General features: G+C 39.8%; 1 protein-coding gene across 19 annotated transcripts in view; it reads left to right on the top strand.

Moving 5' to 3' along the window:
• BICD1 (BICD cargo adaptor 1) overlaps window positions 1-16,077 on the top strand; it is a 140,494-nt gene that overhangs the window by 60,819 nt on the left and 63,598 nt on the right. For 18 of the 19 annotated variants that reach the window (XR_008332454.1, XR_008332455.1, XM_053405996.1 and 15 more), the window contains exon 3: window positions 3,327-3,539. Coding sequence is in view for 16 of the 19 variants with exons in the window: in XM_053405996.1 (XP_053261971.1) it covers window positions 3,327-3,539 (213 nt within the window). In the remaining 3 variants the exon portion in view is untranslated. Of the gene's footprint in view, window positions 1-3,326; window positions 3,540-7,655; window positions 7,844-16,077 lie in introns of those variants that run through there. The other variant, XM_053406010.1, reaches the window with a different exon arrangement.

The following is a 16,077-nucleotide window of genomic DNA, read 5'->3' as shown; positions in this document are numbered from 1 at the left end:
GTTCTTGATTGTCCATTTATTTTAAAGATTATTTTGTACTGTGTTTTAATAGCGTATTATGTTTTATTGCATGCTTATTGTTCTGTACTGTCTTGCTGTTTTATGATATGGTGGTATACACTTTGGATAAACAAACCATGGTCTAGCATGTTGTGTGATCCATGGCAATGTGACATTTTGAACAGAGGTCTACTTTGAGACAATATTGAAATGTGAACAGTGAAGATTTATATGTTGGACTTTCAAATAAAGAACAATTTTACTTTATTCATAATATTTAGAAACATTAATGTTATTTTTGTAGCCTTCTTTCCTCTGCCAATTCTCTTTTCTAACTTTCACATAAAACTTCCTTTAGTGATTTGATCATAAATGTAAGGACATGTTTCCCCATTAAACCTTTGCATGCTAATAGTTAATGGTTTAACTGTTTGGCAAAAATCCAGCTCTTTTGCATGAATATTGTTATGCTCTCAGAATATGGATATTTCTTATACCCTTGATATGTGTGTATGCATAATCTCTAGCATTATTGAGAGGTATTTGGCAGACACAAAGAAAAAGCCACTCTAGCAGTTCAGTGGTACTCTAGTAGTTACATATTCAAAAGGCAATATGCATTAAAACTAGTGTTTAAAGGAAAAATGATATATTCACTTTCATTTCTCTTTAACTCATCCTTCGTACAGTTTTCATTATGCTATATATCAAGCAGCAGGAAAAAGTACAGGGATATTTTTTTAAGCACGTGTAACAGGAACTCACTAAGTTGTGACTTGAATGTATATTTTTTTGTGAAACAGTAAAATCGTTTATTATTCATAGCTGTCAACCAGTTACGGTAAATCCATCCGGTCACTCAGTTGTTGTACTTAGGCTAGAAAGCTGGTGACTATGGTACCAGCACATTGCTGGAGAACATGCTGCAACAGCACCATTGCAGGGACAACCCAGCAGCCTGGGAGGTAGATATAGTAGCTTAATTATATTGATTAAAATTAAGAGAATTACTCAGCATATTGTCTGTAAACCTACTCATATGAGCTACTGCACCATTAAATAAATGTAGGGTAAGATGCTGTGGTGGTGTTCTGCGGTATCTTACTTGTGTCACAAGCTTTGCACTCGTGTTGTTACTTGTGTCACAAGCTTTGCACTCGTGCACTCGTGTTGCACTCGTTAGGACTTTGCACTCGTGTTGGCACTGCTACAGAAGCGACAGCTACTATTGCTGGCAGACTGGCATCATGTAAAGCTATCAGACGATACAGAACTGGGATGTCACCACAGTGTGTCTAGGGATTAATTAACTGAGGTGCATCTTAACAGTGTTTCGGTCAATAAAGACCCATCTCTGTACCTGATATTAAGGTGCCCAGTTACAAATATTCATAGCTTGTTGACATCCATCTGTCTGGGAGACAATGGAGGAGTTCGCCTTTGGAGGTGAAGTCAAACAGTTGGAAGGATACAGTGCCTGCTGTGGCTGTAGAGACCAATATGGGAGATACTGTTGCAGCTGGGGCAGATGAAGGTATTCTCCCAGGGATCATTCTGTCCTGTCTGCTCAATAATTACCCCGGTCAGGAGCAGCCACTAAGCATCAGGTTCTTTCGATTCTCAGTAAATGGAGGACAACAAACCTTTAAATAGCAGAAGCAAACTTTATTAATTACTAAAATAATAAGCACAGAAACAGGTGCTGATATACAAAGTAAAGATAATTAAAGGATATAACGGAATACTTAAAGATAAAGTTGCAAAGCTAGCTCAGCCATGCGTCATTCCTGCCATGGGGGACCCCATCTACAACGGCTGATGGCACCCCTTATCAGGCCAGTGTGAGGTGCCAGGTGCTCCTGGAAAGCCCATGGCCGAAGTACCATTGAATTGCTGGAGCTGGGGCCTTATATAGTGTCTGCAGAAGCCCTCCGGCAAGATTACATAGTCTTTGATACAAATGTTAATGATGTCATGCAGAGTTCAGCCAAAGGCTGTCTTTGAAGTGAGCTAGTTCCTTTGTTCTCATGCTTCTTATCTCTGCCTTACTTTATGCTGGCTATGCATAGATCATAGCATATAAGATTAATGCCTAAGAATAACAGTTAAGTTTAAACAGGAGCACCACCATCTGATGCCTCTTCCCTGGCACTACACATTCCTCCTCTGGTCACTGCTATGAATGAACAACTTGAAATCAACATTAAAAGTCCCAGTTGTGTTGAAATTTAACAATCTTAGTAAGTTAGTTTTAACACTCAAGTGTCTTCTGGAAATACCAACAGCAGACCCACCAAGTGTCCCTATTTTCCAGGGACACCCATAATTTAGAGAAGCAGTCGCAGTTTCTGATTTGATCCCAGAAAGTCCCGCTTTTCCTTAGGATGTTCCTATTTTCATTGGAGAAATGTTGGAGATTATGGAGTTATCCAACCCTTGAGCTGTCTGAAAGCAATCCTGTATAGGGAAGTTTTTTAAATGTTTAATGTTTACTACTACTATTACAACATTGCTTTCCACCCATCACATATGTAGGTGAAAAACATATTTATGAATATGTGTGTGTGTGTGTTCAAACCATATGATGTTTGTCTAAATCAGTGTTTCCCAACCTTGGGTCTCCAGCTGTTTTCAGACTACAGTCTCCATCATCCCTGACCACTGGTCTTGCTAGCTAGGGATGATGGGAGTTGTAGTCCAAAAACAGCTGGAGGGCCAAGGTTGGGAAACACTGGTCTAAATGTTGTAGAGGGGCATGTTTCAAAGAGAATTGACCTGATTTTTGTAAGATATCCAGAACTTAGTTTCCAGCTTGGTGTAATCTAGTTCTGCAACTGTGATAGATTTTAATTGTTTTCATTGTTATTATTGTTTATGAAAAATCTGTTTTGCAGTTATTCAGTTAATAGTGTTTGCTTGGGGAATCTCTTACACCTGTTTAAGAAACATACATATTTTCAATCTGTAATTAATTGATCACACTGATTTGTATGGGATATCTTTTGCTTAGCTTCTGCTATTGATCATTTATGTGGTTTATGTCTTACCCTTCCTTACAAGGTGCTCAAGGTGGGAGATAGGCTAGGCTAAGAGATAGGGACTAGGCCAGTGTTATCAAGTGAGCTTCATAGCTGAGTGCAGATTTGAACCTGAGTCTGACCAGCACTAATCCAGCATTCTAACTTCTACGAATATTCAGATTTTTTTCTTATTTCTAATGACAGTAGCATTTTATATAGTGACAGTTAGTCTCTCAAATTATACAGCACATCCCTAATGGCATATTTATATGGCATATTCATTAGTCCTTTTTTTTACTCTTGCAGGCATTTGGACAGTCATTCTCCGTACACCGCAAAGTAGCTGAAGATGGTGAGACACGTGAGGAGACACTCCTCCAGGAGTCTGCATCCAAGGAAGCCTATTACCTAGGGAAGATTTTGGAAATGCAGAATGAATTGAAACAAAGTAGGGCTGTTGTTACCAACGTTCAGGCAGAGAATGAACGACTGACGGCGATTGTGCACGACTTAAAAGAGGTAAATCCGGTTAAAAAGTGGTGTGAGATGTAGACTGGATTCTAATTACAGTTTGTTTAAAATGTAGCATTGTATTTCCATTTTTAGGCCAATTAAAAGTAGTCACAGGTTTGTTTAGATTCCATCTGAATGAAGACAATGCTATGCCAAACTAGATCAATTCATGACTTAATCTCTTTAAGCAGAATACCACAACATTTTAGCAATAAGCAGATAGGTAAAGGTAAAGGGACCCGTTGCTCGGTCCCAGCGCCTGCCAACCTAGCAGTTCAAAAGCACCCCTGGGTGCAAGTAGATAAATAGGGACCGCTTACTAGCAGGAAGGTAAACGGCGTTTCCGTGTGCAGCTCTGGCTCGCCAGAGTAGCTTCGTCACGCTGGCCATGTGACCCGGAAGTGTCTGCGGACAGCGCTGGCTCCTGGCCTATAGAGTGAGATGAGCGCACAACCCTAGAGTCTGGCAAATCTGGCCCGTACGGGCAGGGGTACCTTTACCTTTACTAAAGGTAAAGGACCCTTGGATGGTTAAGTCCAGTCAAAGGCGACTATGGGGTGCAGCGCTCATCTCACTTTTCAGGCCGAGAGGGCCGGCATTTGTCCACAGACAGCTTTCCGGGTCATGTGGCCAGCATGACTAAACTGTTTCTGGCACAATGGGACACTGTGACGAGTGGCTGAGCGCACAGAAACACCGTTTTACCTTTCCGCCGCAGCAATACCTATTTATCTACTTGCACTGGAGTGCTTTCAAACTGCTGGGTTGGCAGAAGGGACAGACCAATGGACCACCATTGAGCGGATTCAAAATACCAACCTTCTGATCAGCAAGCCCAAGAGGCTCAGTGGTTTGGACCACAGTGCCACCTGTGTCCCTGTTAATAAGCAGATAATAAAAGCGCACACAAAGGATTTCCCCTCTCCCCTATGTTGGTCATGTGCTGTCCCTCTGGTTTAGACAGGTGGTCAGTCCCTTTACCCTAGTGGAAGAGAACAAAGATGAATCAAGTCTCCAGACAATCAAGGCCATGTCTGCTGTTTGGTTTTGCAGAGAGCAGCGTCAAATACTCATGGTGGTACTTGCAGGTTTTCTTTATGCTTTCTGTGTGTGCTTGTCCAATTCCTTGGTGCTCTGATCTGGCTCCAGTCCAGGCTCATTTTTATGGGCAACCCATCACACACATTGATGGTGTATAAAGGTGTATAAAGTCAGCAGCAATTTCCTCTAGCAGCAGTTCTCACAAGTGTCTTTGTACATGAAGTGGCTGTGTAGGTGTGGCCAACCTGGATGCCCGAGACATGACAATAGACACACTTTTTCATTTTCCATGTTACAACAAGCATACAAATTATTTGCACAATAGCTAAATCATCCAAGTTGTGGTTAGTTCCCTCTTTTCCAAGATGTATTAGACTTTTCCAAGATGTATTAGACATAGCTTTAATCTAAATCCCAGCCTTGCAGGTGTTTTTTGAGAAATAAATAGATGCTGGAAATTCCAGTCATGAAACATCTAGTTTGGTCCTCAAAAAATGGTTGAGATCAAGTCCATTTTTATGTTATGCTAGCCCTTGCATTGAGAGCAAAATCAGAACCTGTGGCCTATCACTCGAGTCACCGCTTATGCTCCCACAATTGGAAGCATTTCAGACAATCAAGTGCAGAATCCTAGATGTTGAATTCCAAACCCTTTGCAGTGCAGCCAACAAAACCTGTTCCCTTTGGGGTTGGGAATTCCACCCTCATTTGGCCAGGACACTCCATATTACACCAGCTTTATGCTCCCCACCTACACAGAGCTCTTTCCCTCGCAATATTTAATGTTTTACCACCTGCAGTTTTGCAAGGTAGATTCTTGAAAATCCCATAATCTGAAAGATACTGCCGTTGTGGCACAAAACAGGTCAAAACCATCACACACGTTTTATTTTATTGTCCATTTTATGCAAAAATATATTTTTGGCCCTCTTATTGAAGGATGGGATTTATTGCACTGATTCTTCCAGAGTGTCTCATCTGCTGAACAATTGTAGTAATGACATTGTGGAGAATGTGACAAGACTTTTGAGCGATGCTATGAAATTTCCTCATGATGTCTGGCCAGTTTTATCCTAAAGTATCTCCTACTATGTTTTGTTAACTGTGCTTTGTTCTGATCCATGTATACGATGCACTTTTTTATACCAATAAAGGAGGTTGGTTGGTTGGTTGGTTGGTTGGTTGGTTGGTTGGTTATGCTAGCCCCTGTTCTTTCTCAGATCAGAATTCTTCTATAGTCAAATGTTTATTTTCTTCAGAAATATTTTTTTCACCAGAAAATTCAGTGCCTCATCTGCATTGAGTGTTTTTCACTGTTTCTCAAAGTGCCTTAAGCAGTTAGTTCTTTAACATATTGGTTGCATCATTTCTTGCAGTTTAGGAAGCTGCCTTTTCTCCCTCAAAGGTCAATTAACTTAGCTGGAAGCCTTCCTGCCTACTTGTTTTTAATGAATGATCCTTTGTTTATTGGCTCTTTATTGCCAGAAGTAATCCTTGGGATTTTCTGTAGATTGGTGAGTTGAGATTGCCTATGTATGCTAAGCAAAGAGGGTGCAGATTTTTATCATGGCACACACAGGGGGCTCTGTATCTCAAGAGCTTACACTGTTTTCACATGAGATCCTAAAGAAAGTGCCTTTTAGTGTTTTTGCTCTGCTGTTTGTAAATATTGTGAATGCAGGGCACACTGCAGAAAGTAAATTAAATGGGCATTCTTAGTAATTCAGACTTTCCATTCTCATTATAGATAAACTATGGAAATCTGCCATTTTGTGCAGATACCAGAGATGTGCTGGTGCAAAAACTACTGCATCCAAACCCTGTTTGGAGACAGGTGGCAGGGGCTTACGCAGGTAAAAATCACCTGTGGCCACAAACACATGCCAACACACTATCTACCATGCACATACACCCTGCCTCACACATGCATGGCTAGTCGCCAACATACACATGCACAGCAAACATATCCCAGTGCAACACTGTAAACAAATGCACATGGACATGTTGGCACTCCAAGGGCATGCTGATTGCAGTTCTCACACATACCTTGTACTCACCGGCAGCATGGTAGAGCAATGCCAAGGTGTATAGCCCACTGCTCCTGGTATGTGTTTGGAATCCCTTTTTTTAGGTTTTATACCCAGACCCAATAACATGTTACTTACCAGAGCACGTGGTGACCTAGCAATATTCCCTCATAGCCACCTAGAATAGTGTTGTAAACAAAACCTGCCCTTATTCCCTTATGGGGTATACAAGAGCCCTTATAGAGTCCTTTGTACGTTCTCCATCGGTCGGAGAAAATAACAGAGGACAACCAGAGAATACTGAGAAGCAAAGCAGCTCGTAAGCCTGATCTTTATTGAACTGTTGCAACAGGGTGCTCCCCTCACACGCAGGACAGGAGGAGGACCCAGAACAAAGGTGTGCCTCCCCTTATATAGACATTTTGAAATTCCCTGCCCTGGAGCTCAAGACCACCCCCAGAAACATCATACATACAGAAGGGGTGTAGCCGAAGACAACCCCCCAGATACATCATCCCCACATCATAGAAAAGGCGGTCCACAACAGAAATCTGAGTGCTTTGTTTATCTCCTGTCTGCCAGGTTATTTGATAATGCCTTATCTGATTGCCTTTCCTGGTAGTCTGGCCATTCCTTTGAGATGGTAATCACTTAATTCCTGAGACAATAGGAAGGTTCCCTCACCCTCTCCCTCCTTGCAGAGGAACATTTGGTCAGTTTGTGAGTCAAAATGGTTTCAGGACTGTATTCCTTTGCTGCTCCAGACATGTGGTTTATATATTTATGTACGTGTTTGCTTGCTACATTTATGAACATTTGTTACATATCTAAGACCTTAAAATTCTTATAACAATAGTTAGAACCAGTGTGATTTGATACTTAAGGTTCTCTCAAAGACCCCCCAATGGGAAAATGGACCATTTACATCTCCTCCAGCTTTCTGCTCCCCCACTTGACAACCATCTTTTGTTTATAAACCCTTGCCCAGTTGCCTAGTGTGAGTATAAATCACTTCCAGGTGACCAGGCAATAAAAATTTTCTATATTGGTAGAAAGTTGTTTATTTTTCTTTATGTTTTTAATGTTTAATATTTATTTTTGTTTTTGTATATGCTGGAAGCCACCCAGAGAGGCTGGGGCAACCCAGTCAGATGGGCAAGGTACAAATAAAATAATAATCATCACCACCATCATCATCATCCTCTAATCCTTAGAGTTTGCCGTAATCATATTTGTCGGCAAGTAAGTTAATTTAGTGTTTTTGTGATATAGTAATTGCAGGATAATTTTTGTTGCAAAGTTGCAGTTGTAGGAGACCTGCAGCAAATGCTGGTAAATCATGGGTTGTAAATCAGAGCCAAGCCTGCCCTGCTGTTTATCAAGAACCTACATCAGGCTGCAAAGTTTGCAAAAAGTGTCTCTTCAGCTGTTAATAGCAAGTACAAAAGCTGCCAGTAATTGACTTATCCACCTCAGTGTTTGAGCAGTCTGGAATTGACATAAGTTATTTTTAACCAGCAAATCAATACACAAAAAGGCGGATCAGCACTCATGTTTCTCAGTAGTGCTCTCTCATCTGTATAAATCTAGATGGTTCAGTCATTAGTTATTACATTGGGTGAATTCTAGTAACTTTAAGATGAAAGTTTGTGAGTCGGAGTGTGCTGTGAAGTTAGGTAAATTATTCTGTGCTCAAAGCAACATTGGAAGCACAAGCAAGACATAAATTGTAAAGGATTTCTCTCATTTGGCTGAATCTCCACCCATAAAGCTATTTTTGATTGAGCAACTTGCCACACCAGTCACATACTAAGAGCATATAGTATAAACCATAAGTGGGGTAGAGCACCTAATTTTAAGTTATGACATTATTATATCTTGGTTTTTTTCATTTATTCGTTGAATTGGTCCATTGTTTTTTCCTTGTGTTAACTGTACTTCTTGACATGCATCTGATGGGAAGTTTTGCTTCTGCACATGACTCTGGCAAACCACTCTAAGCTGAAGCATTCCTTCCTACCCTAGAATGTTCAGTTCACATTGAGTTCATGAAACATCGTACCCTGACCTGTTCTTAATGCATGGTGGACCACATCTACGGTATACAATAGTTATGCTCTGTTAAGTTTTGCTATATCAATCACTAGTAATAGTTTATATGCTCTTTTAAGTTTTGCTATATCAATCACTAGTAATAGTTTAATAAGGAGGTTTTCATGCCTGTCCGATTCTGTGTTCCCTTTCCCAACCTTTAATCTATTGATGATTAATTTCTATATGCAACCCTTGCATTGTATTTGTGTTAACCAATCAGCAACAAGCACATATGTGGCAATGCTGTAATATTCAATAAAAGGGACTCCCCGAGACATGCTCGGAAGATGCCTCCCATATGACACTTGCCACTCGTCTGTCGTTTATTTTAACCCAACATGCATCTTTAATAAATTTGTCTTCTTATTTTTTTAAAAAAATATTGTGACTGTCTTAAGAAAAAACTGCTCCTTTTTCCCTTATGGAGTATCCAAGAGCCCATATAGAGTCCCTATGTAGGTTCTATATCAGGAGAAAATAACAGAGGCCAACCAGAGAGTATTGAGAAGCAAAGCAGCTAGTAAGCATGATTTTTATTAAACTATCGCAACAGGGTCCCCCACTCCTGCCACGCAGGGAGGGAGGAGAGGAACCCAGAACATCGGTGTGCAAGCTCTTATATAGACTTTTGAAATTGCATACCATGTAGTTCACGACCACCCCCAAAAACATCATACATACATCACAGAAAGAAGTGGTCCCCAGCAGAAATTTGAGTGTGTTGCTTCCTTGTCTGCCAGGATACCTGATAATGCCTTATCTGATTGCCTTTTCTGGGTAGCCTGGCCATTCCTTTGAGATGGTAAATACTTAGTTCCTGAATCTATTACGCATATTGATAGTGTGCTCAGTGTTAAGTTGTGGGTGAACATATCAGACGACGCAGCGATTTCTCCAAAGCAGCTCTTTATTTGTAAGCTGGAACAGAAGTGAAGTGAACTGAACTGAACAGCAAACAGCTCAGCCGGCCTGCTTTTATAGGCAGCCGGCTGTCAACATTGTAACAACAACAACCCAGGGTTTCCCTCCTAAATTAACTGACATGCACCTGAGTGAAAACTATATACACGATACTCCTGGTGGCCAGGGTGAGAACTTTAATACATAACACTCAGCTTAACAGATACTTGCCAGACTGTTTTTACAGGGAGGTGTAAACCCCTACAGTCCAAAGACAAATTGAAAGCTTTCCCCATTTCCTTCCTCCTCTCAGATAAATATTTGAGATCAATTTGGGAGAGTCAAAATGGCTTCAGGATTGTTCTTCTGTACTATTTCAGACACGCTTGTATGCTTATGTATGTGTTTGCCTTGTACATTTATGAACATTTATTTTATATATATAAGGCGTTAGAATTCCCATAACAATGACAATATAAAACATGTCCAATTGTCTGTATTTCTTGGTATTTTAGAAAGCTGTTTTGAGCTTGTGATATAGTATATAGTGCTAAGACTCTTGTTCCTTTTTCTTCACTCCCTTGTTTGATTTCATTTGTTTTGGTGTAAAGCAAATATCCTGTTGGATTGCAGACCTCAGAAATATAACTTGTCTCAGAGAAGCTAATTGGACTGTTTGATCCCTAGAGGTTCTTTTGAATCCTTTATTTCTTGATTAGTTGGTCCCCCATTTCTGGCTTGTGATAGAAGCGAGGAACATATTAATGAGTAATTTAGATGTTGCTGTTTTGTTAAGATTTAGAGCTTGAGGAGGTAATGCATTCATTGAAATATGAAAAGGATGGAAGATGAACAGCTGCCTGTTGTTAATCTGAAATGTTGATTTGCAAACATCCAGATGTCATTGTGTCCATGTTTTGGGAATAATTACAATTTGAGACAAACTACTGAAGGGACAGGATATGAATCCAGCGTCGTAAGTTTGTATACGTAAGCTTACATCCTTGAGCACGAACAGATATTCCTGTTTCTGCACTCTTATCTTGGGGTAGAAAGGTCACCCCACTATAGGAGTACTCCTGGTGCCATCTCTGGGCACGTGGGCTGACAGCCTATCTTGCAAGGTCTTTGTGTCAGCGGGGTCAGGATATTTACAGTCTATAAGATCTGCCATGAATCCTTGAAGAAAGAATTTGGGAAGTTTGGGCCCCTGCTCGGGTGGCTGCACTTTAGGTTTGGGTAACCTGTCCCTTCATTACCCAATGCTTTTACATCTAATGTGATGGGGGGGGGAGTGCTAGGTTTTTTTTTACCAGACCAGAATAATAATTATGTTACAGTGCTGTTTTAATAAAATGTTGCAAATGAAGGAGTGAAATGTTGCCTAATATTTGGGAGCCAAACTAGATGTGGGACAGGAGATCTATGAATAGAATCACTTGCTTTTTTAAAAAATAACAACAAAAAATGGTAACTAAAGGAGGGAGTAGTTTGGAATCACGCTACACTACTGGGGGAAGTAGGATAACTCTTTCGCCCTGCACCAGTTTTCCAACTGAACTTTGCCTCAAAGTTGCACTTGAGTGGTCTTGACTACTCCAGATTAAGACTAAAAGCTGTACCCTGGTAACTATGAATAATTTACACCAAATTAAGAGGAAAGTATGTTAATCTTCTAATTCAGTTGCTAGCTTATTTTGATTTAACCTTTATTTTAATTGCTATAACATTGGTAGGAATATTTTAACCACAGAATTATTAATTTAGGTTTGGATGACTGGTAGCCTTTGGAGGGTTATGTTCATTTCCTTCCTTGTAATATCATTATATCTTTCTTTACTGAACAGTAGTAGAGAAAAATAACTTTATAACTATGATTTTTAAACTACTGTTTATGTAATCAATTATCTTTCTTTAGTTTATCTTTAATTTGTTACTTGCGTGCTTTGAAGTTTCAGTAAAGTTGTTAAATGGCTAAATTGGTCCTAATTCTGGGAAATGGGCACAGATTCCATTCTAAAAGCAGAAGATTATTGGTGGCCCATTGTGCCCATACAACAGATCAGTTCAGATGGCCAAAATTAGCTGTGAAAGAGCAAAGTAGATTTTGAACTATGCAAAGAGATATCCATTCTACTTGGAATCTCTTTCCTCATGTGAAATATCCATTCTTCCACTTCCTGTTTGGAGCTGCAGTAAGCCCAGTTGCTCAACTATCCTATAATTGTTGCTGAATAAGGTCTTATAGAAGGGCAAAACACATACTGTGTAGAAGACAGATCCTCTGACCTCCTTCCCCTTCAATCTTATATCTTGAAAACCAGGTGTATAGTGTTAGTTGAACTAATTAACATTCCTATCATGGAAGATTTTCTGTTCATTAATTCTGTCTTCTAACCTGCAGGCACACCAGAATCTCCAGTGGCTGCTCTTTTTTATTTTTTGCAAGCCCAGCAGCTGTTGTACAGTTATCTGCCCAGATCAGATAAGTTTTAACGCATTGTCTACCATGCTTCACAAATCTGGATGGCTTCTAAAGTCCCCACTGTTCCTGTGTTTTGCTGGGGGTTTTATCCCTCTTTTGTTTGTTATGTATTTGACACAGAGCACCCCCTGCACCAACCCCCTCCCATAGCAACTTCAGTGTACAACAGCGGCGGAAAAGCTTTGCCCATGTTGTGAGCTGGCTTTATGCATCTGCTGAAAAAGTTACATTTGTATAGATGAGACAAAATCCACATGCTGTGCATGACTGCAAGAACGCATAACTGACTCGCTACGAGGTGACCTTACTCAGACAAAGTGTTTTCCTGTGTGGCTAACAGACACTGTGAGAACAAGCTTTCATTCTTACTTTATCATAATGCAATTTTCTTTATCATAATGTAGCACCCTGCTTGTGGTTAACGCTTAGCTGGAATGAAATATTCAACGCAGCAATAGAGAAATTAAAATAATAATTTATTTGTCAGACAAATAAATGAGAGGCACAGTGGTATATGGTTACCAAAGCTCTGCCCACTCCAGCCCTGATGGTCAGCACTTATATTTCCTCAGCCCAGCCCCCTTGCTCCTCCTTTGGCTGCCTCTGTCCAATCAGCCTGGTTGAAATTCCTATTGGCTGTTTGCTAGAACCAATCATAAAAGATACACCCATTTCCTATTACCTGTTATGGGAGACAAAGAGCTATATTTCCTTCTATCTATAAATGGCAAACAAGTAGCCATATATCTTACATTTGCCTCAACAAGGCACCTTAATTACCAGATCACCTCTTGCCCTTCTTGCCCTTTTGCCCTCCAAAACAGATGGCTAATGGTTTTAAATTTTTATCTTAAACAGAGGTCAGAGATCTTGGGTTCACATTCTCACACACCATCAATGAAAGATCTCCTTCTTTGGAGGTCTTTAAGCAGAGGCTTGACAACCATATGTCAGGAGTGCTCTGATGGTGTTTCCTGCTTGGCAGGGGTTTGGACTCGATGGCCCTTGTGGTCTCTTCCAACTCTATGATTCTATGATTCTATGAAATAAGAATCTAACATAAGAATCTAACATTTCTTACTTTCTAAATCCTTTGCATACTTACATTTAAGCCAATATATTTCATACATAACATATATAGATTTTTAGAAGAAAGGGAACTTAGTAAAAGCTAAGCTAAGTTCTCTAAGTTCTCTAAAGCAGCTTCAGAGAGAAGCCTCTTTCCCTAGCCAGCTGCTGTTCCTAAAAACTCTTTGCCCTTTAACCTTAGGAAATGTGGCTCAAATCTCTAATGGGAGACACATGGTATTATATTCTGTTAAACAATGAATCCTACTATTTACCAACTTAATTAGTGCTTTTGCAGCTTGATTGTATTCTGTAGGGTCAGTAACCTAGTAACCTTTGCTCTCAGCCTGTAATTCCCTTTTTACAACTTTGAGAATTTTGGCTCCTGCTATAAATAAATCAAGGGGGCCTTTCTCCAGGAGAATAAACATCTGCCAAAAGTCTTTTAGACAGCTGGTCTTCTGCCTGGCATTAAAAACACACAAGCATCTGCAAATATATTTTTTAAGCTCATTTTAAAATACAGATCTTGATCTGATGCCTCAATAATGCAGTTTCTTACTTTATCTTATTTGGTACATTAGAGTGAAAACAGGTTTTTACCAATTACCAACAAAGCAAGTGAAGCATTCATTGCTGCAACCTCTGCAAAACTATGTACAACAAGAATAGAGTATGGTGAAAATCAGCGTTTTACTCCAGCACTTTACAGCTCTTACAGCAGCTCTTACATAGTTTCCTTATAGTGTCCACTAAAATGAGACCTTCTTCGTAAACCATTTCTGTGAATGGCATCCATAAAAAACATCCTTTGTGTTGGTTCCCACTGAACAAACACCACTTTGGCTTCTAGTTTGTTACTATTATACAACTCGCATAGTTTTTCATGAAACAGAAATAAAAATAAAGACTTTGCCTGTTTTTCTGGGACAGTTATGACAATATACCAAAGAGAAAATGATGTCCTAATGATTAAGGCAAAAGAGACAATGCTATGCATTACAATGTGTGCTTGGATTCCATTCTCCATGAAGATTATGCTTTATGCCTTAATTCTCTCTTTGACTGAAACCCTAAAACTCTTTATCAATTTGGCACTTTCATGATACTGCAAATAGATTCTTGGCTCTCATCATCCAATCTAATAGTTTGTTCTGTGAGTACCCCTCTCAGTACCCCTAAGTGAAAAATGGCAGTGATGAAAATGGCAGGAAGGTGGATAGTGAGAAACCCATGCACTCCACTTTAATGACTTTTTAAATGTATGATTCTGTGCCAGGCAAGCTGTTTACTTTTAGCCATTCTCAACAGCCAAATCCAGTCAGCATCCAGGAAGAGGACACAGGGTCATTCGGAGGTCAGACAGTGGTCTCACTCTTTCATTGTAATGGTCAAATCCACTGCTAAGCTTTAGGATTCAATGAGGTATTGGGTGACAAATGCTTCAGATATATATAGCTGCCTTTTGCAGCTTCCCTATTTGCTGGGTTGTTTTTTATAGAAAAACCAAGGTGACAATATTGTCATTGACATTGTTAAATTATTGTTTATCATATTTTAGTATGGTGCACCAACTTCTTATATAGATGGATGGCATCCAATATTAGCTAGAATAGACTCTTTGAAATAATTGATTTAAATGGGTGTATTCTGACTAACGTTGAATATCACCTACTTTCTGTTAGGCAATATCTTCCCAATCTTCTGACCCAAATAGATTAAATCCTGTTTCCACTAAAACACCAAAAGGGGTTCTCTAATGATCAATAATAATAATAATAATAATAATAATAATAATAATAATAAATGTCAGCAATAATTTTTCTCAAACATAACAACTTGGTCTCCAACAACTTCAGCAACCATTCCTTCATATTAAACAATAATATGTCTTTCCATCTTTGTCCACACAAGAGTCTTTTGAAAATTTATCCTGATTTTTAACTGGATAGTGTCTAACAAGTTGGTGTCTAACAAGTTCAATACTTTGGGTCCATTTGCTACTTTTGCCCCAAAAGTGATAATGAAGCCTCGTTTCCACAGTTGACCAGTAGCCTGCCAATGTCTTTGCAGCTAGGTGGCATGCCTTTGTTAGGGCGTTCAGTTCAGCTATCTGTGCACTACACCCAAGGTCCTGTGGTTCGGCTTTTAGAACTTTAAATTGACCACAGTATATCAAGATTTTCTCATTCCATTTATAATTCTGGAGGACCCATTGCCAAAAGGATTAGTTTTGGGTTATGTAGGACCACATCAGTAGATCTTGTCTGGGTTTGTCCTGTAATTGTTCTATCTGGATCCCCCCCCCCGCCCTTCCATCCTAAGTAGAGGGAAACAAAGTTGCGGGATTAAGGCTTGTGCATCATTAAATAGATAAATTTTAGGCAGCTAACAAAATGGATCCACATTTTTTCAGTCTTTTTGCTGAAAAACCATGAGTGTGGTTTTGTAACAAGAAGACTATTACAATGTGGGACACTTTAAATGGGTGGCCCAAAACTTTGTTTGCCATTTCCACCAACTAGGCAGTGGCCTCTACAGCTCGCAGGCAGCCCCCTGCTCCTTTTGCTTCTGGGTCCATTTGGGCAGGAAAATATGCTATATAGGGTATTTTGAAGGATCCAGGGATTGAGTTAATATATCAGACCCTACTCTCCTGTCTTTCAAGGACAAAAAGAGTGAATATTTTAGGAAAAAATGGTAGGCTCCAACCAGGGGCTGTGGAAAGAGCAATTTTAAGAGCCTTGAAAGCTGTTTCATCCTCTTTGTTTCATGAAACAGGTTCAGGAGAATCCTTTACAGCGAGTGTCACTCATGGCTTGGCTAATTCACCATATGTTGGTCTTGTTATAGGAAAATCCTTGGGCTCACTTGGATTGCCAAACAAAGACACCAGCCAGGAGTATAGGAGCAAAACAGCAGCCTGTAG

Source organism: Podarcis raffonei, chromosome 10 (assembly GCF_027172205.1).
Source record: "Podarcis raffonei isolate rPodRaf1 chromosome 10, rPodRaf1.pri, whole genome shotgun sequence".
Lineage (NCBI taxonomy): Eukaryota > Metazoa > Chordata > Lepidosauria > Squamata > Lacertidae > Podarcis > Podarcis raffonei.
The sequence above is the reverse complement of the archived record's forward strand: the minus strand, read 5'-3'. Positions and strand labels throughout refer to the sequence as shown.